At 38.6% G+C, this 14,608-nt stretch overlaps 1 protein-coding gene across 1 annotated transcript in view; it reads right to left on the reverse strand.

Annotated features, from left to right (window-relative positions):
- The window catches only part of LOC122810350 (carboxylesterase 5A-like), a 292,554-nt gene that overhangs the window by 33,346 nt on the left and 244,600 nt on the right, over nucleotides 1-14,608 (reverse strand). Inside the window, exon 10 of the mRNA XM_044081931.1 lies at nucleotides 12,677-12,824. Within this exon, the coding sequence (XP_043937866.1) occupies nucleotides 12,677-12,824 (148 nt within the window). The remainder of the gene's footprint in view (nucleotides 1-12,676; nucleotides 12,825-14,608) is intronic.

Below are 14,608 nucleotides of genomic sequence, written 5' to 3' on the forward strand. Positions count from 1 at the left end.
GTACCTGCCAAACAGAATGAAGATTTGTGGACAAGCAAAATTTGCCAAAATGAACTTTTTGCATCTAAGATAGAAAAACTGTTTCATTAAGCACTGACACACCATCAACATAAAAAGTAGGGTCACAGCTCTCTGATTAACTCGTTTCTTGGATTTGTTCCCTTTTAATAAAAGAATGTATGTATGCCTTTTGATTTACAAAACCTTTTGGAATTATTCCACTTATTGCATTTGTGGCATTGTTGACCAAAAGCTAAGCATCTTTCTCTTTAGACTTGTGATTTCCGCCACAGTTATGACAGTTAGCAATAAAACTGGGTGGGGGCCCATTCTTTGACTTTACTGACTCACTCTTGTAATTTACTGAGACTGTGCACTCTCTGGAATTTGCTAGTAAGCTCTGGGGTGTAGCAATGAGCATTACAGGGGTTACAGGTGCTGTCATGTGCTTGGGCCTGCTTCTTTTAACTACATGCTGCATACTATCAACATTGGCCTTAGAACTTACTGGAAGCATGTATCTCTCATTTGTAAGCATATCTGTGTGCTTTTCTGTAAGCTCATATATCTGCCAAATTTCAATGGCCTTATTCAAACTTAAATCACTCTCATGAAGCAAAATGTTCCTCACAGCATCATCTTTAATACTGCACACAAGTCTAACTTTTATCAACTTATCCCTTAAATCACCAAATCTGCACGTTTTAGCCTTGTTTCTCAAATCAGTTATATATGCTGCAAAAGTTTCACCAGGCTTTTGATTTCTTGTGTAAAATAAGTGCCTTTCCATTGTAATGGAAATCTCAAGATGCACTTGCTCGAAGCACTCCTCAAAATGGAGGACATTGATATTTGTGCTGCAACAGAGACCTGGTTTAAAGCAGCACAAAGCACGCCTGCGCTACCAGGCTATAACTCATTCCACACCTTTTAGCCCCAGAACATGGACCAAAGCTCCAAAGGTGGTGGTGTCTCCATATTCATAAAGCATATGCACACCTCCAGACTAGTAACCCAGCATAACGCATCTGAGATAGTTGAGCTACAACTAACATTGGGTAAGACGACGATTCAGGTCATGGCCTGCTGTAGGTCCCCAGCCATGTCCCAAAACTCTCACAACATGTCCCGAAGTACCCTGGAAACTATTAGGGTCCAACCCAACACTCTCATACTAGGTGACTTCAACTACCTCTCCATCAACTGGGAAAACTACTCATGCACCAATACACTGGACCAACGCTTCCTAAAATTCATTCATTCCAATGCCCTGGACCAGCTCAATCTTACCCCTACTAGAGGAAGCAACATCCTTGACCTGGTTATTACTAACATGGGCAACCGTTGTTCTACACCAGTAGTCAATTCCTCCCTGGTTAGATCCGACCACAAACTAATCATCATGGAAATCCACATCTCACTCACACCCCTCACAAAGGTAACCACCACGAAAAACTTCTCCAAAGCTGACTTTTGGGCTCCTAAAAACAGAGGTGGCTAACTTCACAGCACCCATGTCAATGGAAAATAGATGCATGACTGCCGAATCATACACCAATGCACTGTATGAACAAATACATAAATGCATGGAACTAGCCATACCCAACACAACCAAGACGCTCTCCTCCAAAAAAAGGAAGCCAATCTGGTGGTCCCCTGCCATTAATAAACTCTACAACAGAAGGAAGAAACTGTTGCAGAAAAAGGTGAAGTCCCAAGACTGGAAAAACTCCCTTATTAGCCTCAACAGAATGTGGAGATCCCTCATCAAAACCCTCATCAAAACCTCTAAAGCCAGCTATGAAGGCAGAATTGCAGCAGACACTAAAAACAACCACAAAGCCTTCTATAGTTATATCAAGAATCTCCACGGCAATACCCAGGTTTGCTCTGAGTTACTGTACAATGGTACCTCCTACACTGAGCCAACAGATATTGCCAACATACTGGGTGACTGATTCAGTGCCAGCTTTATCCCTCTCTCCCACCAAAGGACCAATCACAATACCGGAGGACTGCCAGGCACCCAGCATTACTTCAGCACAGGTTAAAGCTGCATTGGCCAAGGCCATGAATACAGCTTCCATGGGACCCACCAATATCCCTGGATGTATTCTACATGAACTACAAAGTGAACTGGCACCACATCTGTATGCCCTGATCAATCACAGCCTCACCTCAGACTTTGTCCCTACAGAATGGTGCACTGCTACAGTCATCCCTCTCCATAAAGGGGGAATTATCGGCCCCTTAGCCTAACAAGTCTGATATGTAAGGCTATGGAGAACATCATCATGGACCTAATTAACAAGGATATAGGGAAGCTCCATACTCTAGATCCCACAAAATTTGGTTTTGTGAAAGGTAGATCATGACTTTTTTGAGTCAGTCACCAGAGCTGCGGATGAGGGCAAGGCAATTCATGCAGCCTGCCTTGATCTGGCCAAGGCCTTTGATACCATTCCCCACTCAGGAAATATAGAAAAACTCACCAAAAAGTATCAACCCCTATATCACTAGGTGGGTTGCAAATTGGCTTAGAGATAGGACCCACAGTGTGAAAGTAGCGACTCCAAGTCAGGCTGCCAACCAGTCATGAGTGGAGTCCCACAGGGATCAATCCTGGGTCCTCTCCTGTTTGGCATCTATTTCTCAGAAGTCCAGGCCAACAAAGAGGGACTCTGGCTGAACAAGTTCACAGACGACTGCAAGCTGGGAGCCATTATTAACTCCCCAAGTGATGTAGACATACTACAGAAAGGCCTCACTGAGACCAATGACTGGTGTCAAGACCATGGCCTTAAGCTTAATGCCAAAAAATGCATCGTCGTCCCCTTTGGGAAAAACTCAATCCCCACTAATTACTACACTGATGGGAGCCCACTGAACACTGAAGGCATTATAAGAGATCTGGGGACACAGGCTGACAGCAACCTCTCCTTCGGCCACCACAATGCCACTGTGGTCAGAAAGTCCTTCTATGTGGCACATCTCATTACCAAGGGTTTTGCATCCAGGAAGAAAGAGGTCATCATCTCTCTCTGCTCTTCCCTCATTAGGCCAATCATTGAGTATAATGCCCCATTTGGCATGTACCTCACTAAACACATGCAACAACTGGAAAGGCCACAAAAGTACCTCACAAAGAAAATCATGGGCCTTAAACACATGTCCTGTTTGGACAGACTCAAAGAACTCCAACTATTCTCTATCTCTTATCATTTCATATCAAGAGGTGATCTCTGCTTGATTTACAAAGCCATGTCTGACCCAGCTCTGTTAGAAATGCTACATCTAAAGAAATCCCAATCCCTCTGCACTACATGCTCCAGAAACCTCAACCTCATTACCAAAATCAACAGAACATGCTGGAGGGACAGGTTCATAACCCAGAGACTGCCCATGCTCTGGAATAGACTTCCCATACATGTCAATCAGAGCACCTCACTGGCCCTCTTCAAGAGAAATCTTGATGAATGGATGGGAAATAGAAAGTTCTCCCGGGGATCACTGCAGTGGCTCTACTTGACAGAGGCACTGGGAACTAATATCAGGCCACTTCTATGGGCTAGGCTTGTAAAGGCTCCAGGGTCATTAGCCTAGTACACACCTATGAGCCTATGAACCTATAATGTTTGTTTGGGGATTACACATTTCTCTAAATTACATTTTGAGCACTCGGGGGGTCTTCTCTTGACTCAGCCGGTATAACTATATGAAGGTTTTCCCATCTCTTGTAAGTACAGCAGGTGCATACACAAATGAATTCTCCCTTTCAATGGCCTCTGACCCAGCTATATTAAGCAGAATAAATGCCTTTGTACGATCATCTTTATCCCGTACTCTTGCTCAAACACTCTCCAATTCTCTGTAATATAAGTATCAAACACAAGTGGTCTTGGTTTTCGAAATTTGTCTACCATGCCAACAAAGTATGCCCAAACACACTGTAAAATATGGTTGTTGTAATTATGTATGAACAAGCTGCTATGTATGCTTGTAATAACATTCAAATGCACAATAAACTCTTCGAAATACTGTACTTTGTGAAATATGCTTTGAAATGGTTGTATTTTGTGAAATAACTGTACTATAATACTGCACAAACATGAGAACACTTCATACACATTAGATATCTCGAATAGCTGTAATTAATGTGAAAAAGTAGTGCTTAGCAAAAAAAATGCAGTTTTCTTTATTTTATTTGTTTTATGTGATTCGGACTTTATTTCAAACATTTTTTGTAATTATTTGAATATTTCTACCAATATGTTGCAGTTTCATTTAGAGCGTTCTGAATGTTTCATTTCATATTTTCTGAATAAGAAATCATTCGAAAAGTTAATACTTGAAATTTGTTTCTGACCTGTTTTGTGATTTATATGTGCAGTAGGGATGATTCACTCCTATATATTCTTCCAATCTTAACCGAGTGCCTCTCGGTCTTGAATCTGGAGAAATTAGATCCCATACTGACACCATGTTGCTCATCCCTCTGCAGTATAGATGACAAACAGGTAGGGTAGTTCATTTATATGCTTTATTACATGAAAATACATCAGGATGGATAGCAGCATTACAAAATATAAACTAACTGATTGACAGACTATACAGACATACATGTTTACATCTCAACAGCTTACTACAAAATGGCAGTCAGGCTCGCACGTGCTCAGTATTTATACACTTGTGTAAACCCCTGTAAAGCTTCTTAAAGGCATACACACATATTGATCTACACTTCTTTCCTACAATCCCCTTGCTCTACAACCATTTATTTTTTCTTCCCATAATAACTTGCAGTCTCATATTTCATTGTACAGCAATTCTTCATATCTACTACTGCAAACTATCCATACAGTACTAATGTCCTGCCCATTATATATTTTTCTTGCAGTAAAAACAGTCGCTTGAAACAATGAACACACAATCTGCAAGACACAATGCTGCAGTCCTCAATTTTCCAAACTGTGTAGTTTCCTAATTTTGGCTTCACACTGATGTTCTGTCCATGCAGCTGATGAACAGGATATGACATATCACACACCCTTGCAGAGTCCAACTATCCATTACATGTATCTGTATATGTGTTAATAAAGAGAATGGAAACACATCTCTGATTCTGCAAATACATGGAGTGAACAAAATGTAGTGATCACCTTACCACCCCATATTATTGTAACAGCTTCTACAAGACTTCAGGGAACAGCCAGATATCTTATCTATGTCTACAAAACAGGTGTAGATGATTCATCTACTCTGACCCAAACTCCTCCCACAAGTAGGTCTTCACATCAATGGCCAACTGCAGTTGCTTTTTCCTACTATATCAAAAGTACATATCAGTCAAATCGGAAGACCCCTATTCTTCTTGGATTGCAGAGAAGGTCTCTGTTTTTCTAACTGCTGGAGTCAACCAGCAAGTCCATGAGTCAGTGCCATAACAAGCACAAGACCACCTTTTGGAGCACCTTTTTGTTTCATCAGTTACTGAAGTCTTGAAAAGGGATTATTCTGAACATATACCCCAAACTTCCCTGAAATATAAGAAAAGCACTTAATGGGGAAATTAATTTAACCTATAGAGAAGTGTCTGATAGGAATTCCTAGGACATCTTTTCTGTTTGTACTTTGTGGGTCTGTCCAGCTTCTGCCATGACCTTCTAATCTAACATACCACTAAATGGTGATCAGCTGACAGCCCATCACCTCAAGTGTCCTGAGTGTCCAGAATGCATGGAATCAGGTCTGATGACATGACTACAGAGCTGGATATTGATGTTTGGCCACAGTTGCTGAACTACAGAGCACAATCACAAGCTGACTTTTATTTGAATTGGTGCTTCTTATGAACATTTCAGTGCTCAAGACTAACACACAAGTCCAGGAAGAATTCATTGTTTGGATTCAGCTCAGGAAAGCTGATCTTCTGAGTGACACCTCTTCATGTATCTCCATCATTCCATCTTAAAGCACTGGAATTTTCCCAGTCGAACAGGCAGCACCCTATTAAACACTGGTATGAGTCTTGAATTCAGTTGTATACTCTGAAGAGCTAGTTAGCAGATATACACTAACAACAGACAGGAGTTTCCTTTCCATTGGTTGCATTGGCATTAAATGACTCTCTTTTCTACCAGCAAAAACGCAAACTCTAGAGCACCCCAATTAAGGGCTTAAAAGGAACTCCAAACACACGACATCTCTCCTTTGATTGAGAAGTCTGGTTTCAATACCAGTGCTGTGTATAAAGGTAAGACCAACTATATTGAGAATGTACTTTTCAGTTTCTTGCACACGATCTGGCTCCTTCCCCATCACTGAAGTGACATTTTACATTCCAATAGCCAATGTCATTGCTAGGATAAATCAGTCATAACCCCCCCCTCACATCTGCCTGTCACTTGACTGGTATTGCACCTGCTCTCTCTACCCTTCACCTTCTGGGGTTTGAGCTAATGTGGCAGATCCATGTAGGGTTGGCCTTAGCAGCTGTGGGCCCTATTTGTACATCTCCAACATCTACCACACCTGAACTCTAAGTTGAGGAACTAATTAAAAAAAAAATGTCTTCTACTTTGAAAAACTGTAGCAAGTTGGTTGTTACATCTGTGATAACTGGCTTTCTACAACTTATACACCTACTATAGGCAGTATCAGAAGCAATATCCATACTGGCATTCAGAAATGCTGGTACACTCCCACTAGACTGGAATGCAGGAATACCAAAGGAACAAACAAACGTAGGCAGAAAACAATTTAATATATCACAGCAAAGCTTTCGGGTGAAACCCTTCTTCAATACTAACAATCATTAAAACAAAAGCAGCTTGCTTTAAATAGGAGCAAAAAACAGTCACATGATAGCAGCCAAAATCACATGACCAACAAACACAATATAATATAACATATATACAAAATGCAAAAATATTTAAAATAGCTTAACACGCTGAATTTTACTTAAAACAGGCTTTAGGCTAACAGTGGAATTTAATCCAGGTGAAGAATCCGCTGCTAGTCTTAAAATCCATTCATATTCCTTAATATCTAAAACATTATTAATATCACCACCCCTACTATGAGGTTTAACTAAATCTAGGCATCTAAATTTAAAGCAATGCGTATTCCCATGTGTTTTAATATGCTTGAAAAGAGCATTATTCTCAACCTCCCTTCTAACCTCTGACTTATGCTCAATTATTCTGTCTTTAAGTTTACGTGTGGTCTTGCCCACATGGAATGCTGAACAGGCATTACAAGTAGCCAAATACACCACATTTACACTGTTACAGAATGCTACTAATTTAAAGTAAAACTCTTTTAAAGTAACAGGATGAATAAATGCATAATTAGGGGTAGCAGCAATGTCTATACAACAAGAACAGCTCATACATTTAAAAGTACCAGTATGATCAGAGAAAGCATTCAGCTTTAAGCCAAAATTAAAATCTTTATAACATAATAAGCTTTTAATACTTCTCATATTCCTATATGAGTAGTAAGGCTTTTCACCTAAAATTTGCCTAACCTCTGGACAGGCCATCAACACAGGCCAGTATTTGGCTATGATATATTTAACCGAACCTGTTCTACTACTAAAGTTCATAACATATCTAGTTCTAACTATATTTCCAATGTTAGATCCTGATGTAATGATCACATGATCATTCATACACGTCTGTCCTAAGGTAAGGTTTATATGTAGTATCCCTATTAAGTATTACCATTCTCTTCAATTCTTCCAATATATCCAAGTCATAGCCATTCTTAACAAACTCATTGAACATTTTATCTAACTGTATATGAAATACAGAGTCGATTGTATTTAACCTACTGACTCGTGAAAATTGAGCTTTAACAATTCCTTTAAAAACATGGGGTGCATGCATACTATTATAATGTAAGTATCTACTAGTATGCACATCCTTCTTGTGAATAGTAGTTTGTAAAGTACCCTCTTCTTTATATACCTTAACATCAAGGAAAATTGCTTCATGTTCAGATATAATCTCCTTAAAAACCAAGAAGCTCGTACTACTGTTTAAATATACTATAAAATCTTGCAGATCAGAGCGTGATCCCTTCTAAACCATAAAGCAATTGTACACAAACCTCTGGTACAAGCAAATATTACTGTTCAAAAATTTTACACCATCATGTATAAACTCTAATTCCCATTGATACAAGACTAGGTTAGCATATGTATTAGCAACCGGTGTTCCCATCGCAACACCGGTTAGCTGTAGAAACAAAAGTTGATCAAACATAAATACATTGTTGCTCAGAACTAAGTCTAATAATGCACATATATTTTGAACATCACCTGTAGGTATATTTATTTTCTTACTCAGAAACTGTCTGATAGCCTCAATGCCATACTCATTTGGTATGACAGTAAAAAGATAATTTATATCTAAGGTTACAAATAAATAACCTGAATCGAGTTTGTTACGTAGACTGTTATACCAAATTGAAAGTTTGCTTAAAAAATCACCTGTGTCCTTTAAGATATTAGGACACTCCAATAAAAAGGGGTACAATCGCTTTTGTAGATAAACAGATATCGGTTCAGTTATCCACCCACCCCCAGAGACAATGGGCCTCATGGGTGGGTTATCTAAACATTTATGAATTTTTGGTAACCCATATAATAAGGGAATAGTGGGACAGGGTACTGTAAAAAAGTGAAACAAATCTAAATCTATCTCACCATTAGTTTGTAGCTCATATATATACATATTGACATTACTAATGCATTTCTTAGCATTATTATATGATATTCTTCTGAAAGCATTCTCATCTTGAAGAAAATTGTGCATAGATGTCTTATAGGCATTACAATCCATAACAACAATAGCACCTCCCTTGTCAGCTTGTTTCATTACAATAGTATTGTCAAATTGCAGTTTCTTTAAGGCACAATGTTCATCATAGTTCAAATTATACTGTCTCTTCTTTTTAATTGTAGTCCCATATAACTTTCTCAAATCAGCTTCACATAAATTATGGAAAGCAGTTGTCACAGGCAAATTAACTGGTATAAAGGTACTACGTCTTTTGCAAGTATTATATGATATCATAGCATTATTTGAACCAAAAAGAACCTTTAAATTTATATTCCGAATAAACTGTTTTAAATCTGTCAAAGCTGAGGTTAAGCCATCCTCTGCTGTAGGAATAAAGCTAAGGCCTTTGTTTAAAACAGAGACACATGGTCCATCTAAGGGAATACCAGAAAGATTCAAAATACCTTGTGTTATCTGCGACTCACTTTCCCATGCTTGACAGGGCTGTCGTTTTTCCGTTTCACAGGACCGCCCGACTGTCTGGTTAAGGACTTGTCCCTTACTGCTATACTGCTCTGTACTTTCTTTTGTTCCAATTGGAAGCGTTTCAGCGAAAAATTCAAAGGTAACTGTTGATTCTTCCTCATGATATCCTTAGTGTTCCCTGAAGATTCTCACGAAACATCACCTTGAGTTGCAGGCCCCATGCTACGTGTATTTGAAATTTCTTCATTCACTAGTAACACTGATGCAGAGGTCATGGTTGTAGAATCAGACTGCACAGCCAAAGCAGCAGGATTTAAAGGGGAAATGCCAACATTCAGATTTAAAGTGGAAACACCAGCATTAGAGTAAGTGAAAGCATCCAATGTATCCAAAGATGATACAGTAGTTGTAACAAGTGATGCAGTAGTAACAGGAAAAGTTTTTTTAGGGAATGTCTCAGTACTATCACGTAATTCAGTTATATTTTTGTTATTTTTTGGCCAAGAGAAGATATGTCCTCTTTGAAAATCGGCAATATCTCTTAATAACTTTTGTTTCTTGACCATCTCCAGGCGGTCATCCAAGGCATGCAGCCTATCAACCATTTGCTGATATTTAGGCAACATATTAGAGAAGCAGGACATGCTAAGTAATTCATTTTCCATCTGAAAGATTTCATTTTTCAGATCTAATTCACTTTTTGCAAAGAAGTCATTCATTAGCACCATATAATCCAAGCTAAGCTTTAAATTAAGCTGTTGCCAACGTTTCAATAATTCTGGGTACGTATTCCCATAAGAGGGCATCTTGAGAATACGCAACCCTCTGGGAACAATACCCATATTCAAATAAGCACAAAAGCTAAAACGTTGCCATTGTAATCTCTTATATGTACCAACCTTTCTTTCAATCAATTCCAGTTTTCTGGTAAATGTCACAGTCTCTTCAACATCTAAAGTCTCATTATTATCAACATCTTCCACAGGAGTATTAGAGACAAGATTTAACAATGGATTCACTTCCTTAGTTAAAATGGTTTTCAAAAGATAATCCCTTTCCATGGCTGCAGCAAAAGCTCTCAAAGGCCACCAACGTACCAGCAAAATATAGTCCAACAAAACAAGACTGGAATGCAGGAATACCAAAGAAACAAACAAACGTAGGCAGAAAACAATTTAATATATCACAGCAAAGCTTTCGGGTGAAACCCTTCTTCAATACTAACAATCATTAAAACAAAAGCAGCTTGCTTTAAATAGGAGCAAAAAACAGTCACATGATAGCAGCCAAAATCACATGACCGACAAACACAATACAAGACAGAATAATTGAGCATAAGTCAGAGGTTAGAAGGGAGGTTGAGAATAATGCTCTTTTCAAGCATATTAAAACACATGGGAATACGCATTGCTTTAAATTTAGATGCCTAGATTTAGTTAAACCTCGTGATATTAATAATGTTTTAGATATTAAGGAATATGAATGGATTTTAAGACTAGCAGCGGATTCTTCACCTGGATTAAATTCTACTGTTAGCCTAAAGCCTGTTTTAAGTAAAATTCAGCGTGTTAAGCTATTTTAAATATTTTAAATATTTTTGCATTTTGTATATATGTTATATTATATTGTGTTTGTCGGTCATGTGATTTTGGCTGCTATCATGTGACTGTTTTTTGCTCCTATTTAAAGCAAGCTGCTTTTGTTTTAATGATTGTTAGTATTGAAGGAGGGTTTCACCCGAAAGCTTTGCTGTGATATATTAAATTGTTTTCTGCCTACGTTTGTTTGCTTCTTTGACACTCCCACTAGAACCAGTCTTAGGTGGCAGCAACCCCGTTTACCTTACCCTAACTACACTTCTGTTTGGGGCCTCCAAACCACAACTATTCCTTTCAATTTCTTTAGTCAAGTATTTTGAACAAAGGCAAAAATGGGTGGACAAATGTCTAAAATCAGGAACATTTATAAATATTACTCAAGTTCACTTAAAATTAATAAACTACATGAATTTTCTGACCAATATGAAGTATGAAACTCTAAAGTCTTGTATTATTGAACAACTATAATTTTTTTGCCTGTAGTTTTTAAGATGAAGACTTTTTTCCTTGCTGCTGAACCTGTTGGGTTGCAATTTGCAGGTGATGATGATGTGGGAATGTAGCATACCTTTCAACCTCTTATTGGAAAGAGTCTGGATAAAGCGATGATGTGGGAATGTAGCATACCTTTCAACCTCTTATTGGAAGGAGTCTGGATAAAGCCAAAAATATTGCGAGGGGAGAGCAAAATACCAAAATCAGGGGCAGATGCTAAATATTGCTTATAAAAACTTAGAAAGTTGAAAGAATAACAGTTTTGCATTTGCATATATTTTCTGAAGGGTACAGACTCTGAAACTGAAATGTCTGTCATTACTTTGTGGATGCAATAAGGAACAACTGAAAATAAGAGTTAAAATCTCTGTGAAATTGTAGACAGTTGAGAGGCACGGTGTGTAGCATTGGTGTTTGTTAACATACTGGTAATTGTTAGTTAAATCCTAATATTTTAACAAATGCCAACATTGCTTTTGCAGTCACAGCTGAAGAGCTCAATGTATGGTAGATTGTATAAACAGAAGAGCTCTCTATGTTTTTGTCTTCAAAGTGAAGACTTTTTTTGTTTTAACTATGGTTCTGACAAGTGAGGGCCCTATTGCTTTGAATTGATCCAATCAAACTAAGGTCGACTGTGGTTCCATGCATCTTTTTCAGGTAGAACCCCCTTCCCCAATTTACGTGATCCATCCTGAGATACTTGTCACAGAACACCACCCCAGGCATGGTTTCAAAGGAGGGTCCTAGTATCTCTGCTCTGGGTAAAATTCTGTAATGTATTGAAATACCAATCGTGAGTCATATTTTGTGGGTTATTCTTTGTCTGACTCTTGTTTTAGGTTAGCTTCCTGTGGGATTATCCCATGAGTGGTACAATGCCAGAGAAAATATAGCTGTAAAAGTACATTCTGCCTGGGAAGCATAGAATTTATACGTCTACATTTCAAGTATTGTGCTATAAACTGACAACACAGATGATTTTTTTTCTATTTTTTTGTCTTGAAATGCTGTGAGCACACTATTAACTCTGATTAAACTTCAGTCTGAAAATCCCTCTCCTGAAAGCATTGCCCACAAAAAGGTATAAACATACATTTTTGTTACCAAAGCAATTTATCAAACTTTAAAACATTTTTAAACTATAACATCCATTTAATCATCCTTTGCACTTATAACGCACTATGGTTGTGCAGTACAATTTGCACACTGCCCACTTCTGTACGTCTTACTATTGATTAAATTTACTTTTAGTGAAACTATACCAGTGTTAGAAAAGCCAATGTTATTGCATCACTCTTTTTCTCTTACCTCTGTGGTACTTTGCAGCCCTGAATGTTGGGATAACAATAAATACATCACCTATAAATTCAACAATAAGATCCCGCAGCTGAATGGGGTCTTTGATATCTTCAAAGTATTCTTTTACAATTAACTGTTGAAGTTCCTCTCCCATACCCTGAAAATGAAAAAAAAAATATGCAATAAGCATCAGCTAACAGGGAAGCTAGTGCTGCAGCTACTACATTATTATGGCAAGGAATAGACAGAGAGAAGAGGGTTTTATACAGCCATATCTGAGATTTTTGTCCAAATGACATTTCAAAAAATGTGTTTTGAACCTGCTTCTCTAATGCAGGAATAAAGGATTGTTTTATAGGAGATTCCCCAAATCCCCATGCTGGGAGCTGCTCTCTTTTAATATGCACAGCTCTGAGTTTTTTTGCACATTGTAGTAGGTGTATTTTGCTTAGCTGTGACCTTCTGTTATACCTTGCTTTGGCTGACTGTTCACTACTGCACAGCTGTCCATCATGTAACTTGCTGGCTGTTAAAAGCCTCTGTTAGATGTACAGTATGTCTTTTGCTTTACAGGATCTAGCAATGTAGATGTTGAGGAGTAAAATAAAAATGTCAATCTTTTTCATGCAGGAAACAACAAGTGTGTGAGTAAATGAAAACATGCAAATAAATATTAAAGAAAAAGTAACAAAAAAAAGGGAGAACCTTACAGCCACTCAAAACCCAGCTACTTGAAACCCAGGAGCTCATAGACATGGGTTCTAGTGGCTGTTTCCCCATTCGACCACCTGGCTGAGCAGTTGCTCAATTTTGAATGTGAATTCAGAGCCACAGCTACCACAGCAGTCAGATTCCATCAAGGTCTTGTCGCAGGACTGATAAGTGGAGAGTGGAAATAGGCTGAGAGGGATTTAGATTTAGAGAGAGAGGAGGCGTATTTTAGGTTTTGGGAGTAATCTGGACTTGGCTCACACTTCGGATTAGGAAGCAACCAGTAGTTGCCCCAGAGTTAGGGTTAGGGAGCAACTGGCAGTTGGCTCAGAGTTAGGGTTAAGGAGCAATAGGGAGTTGGTTCATAGTTAGAGTTAGGGAGAAGTCAGGAGTTGGCTCATAGCTAGGGTTAGGGAGCAATTGGGAGTTGACTGAGAGTTAGGGTTAGGGAGCAAAGGAGAGCTGTTTTTAGGGTTAGGGAGAGATCAAGACTTTGCTCAGAGTAAGGGTTAGGGAGTGATCAGGAGTTAGCTCAGAGTTAGGGTTAAGTAGCAGTCAGGAGTTGGTTCAGATTTAGGGTTAGGGAGCAATCGCAAGTTGGCTCATTGTTAGGGTTAGGGAGCAATTGGGAGTTGGCTCAGAGTTAGAGATAGGGAGCAAACAGGAGCTGTTATTAGGGTTAGGGAGCCATCAAGATTTGGCTCAGAGTTAGGGTTAGGGAGCAATTGGGAATTGGTTCAGAGTTAGGGTTAGGGAGCAAAGGGGAGTTGTTTTTAGGGTTAGGGACAGGGCTCTGGGAGGGAGAGTTAGCTAAGAGGTAGTTCATGGAATTGGGATAGTGGGAGTTGGTACACTTGGCAATACAAACAAGTGACATCAGGGAAGTGTGTTGCAAGCTCATGGTACATGAGCACTTGTAATACACCCAAAATCTGGTGCTCTGAAGAAGTAGTCAAGAAAATTAGAAAGAAACATATTTCATGTATACAATGAGTAGGTTTCAGACAAAAGGAAGAAGGGAGAGAAGTCAGAGCAGTAGGGTCAAAAACAAAGGGAAAAGTAATCATAACGAGTATAGAATTTGTACAAAATACTTATAGAAAGAGGGAGAAATTCATGCATTGTTTACAAAAAGGTATAAAACATACATTTTTGTTACCACAGAACTTTGTCAAACTATAAAACATTTTAGAAATATAACACTCCATTTGATAGTGAAACAGTGACGAC

This window comes from Protopterus annectens, chromosome 8.part1 (genome assembly GCF_019279795.1).
Source record: "Protopterus annectens isolate FY-2018-M chromosome 8.part1, PAN1.0, whole genome shotgun sequence".
Taxonomy (NCBI): domain Eukaryota; kingdom Metazoa; phylum Chordata; order Ceratodontiformes; family Protopteridae; genus Protopterus; species Protopterus annectens.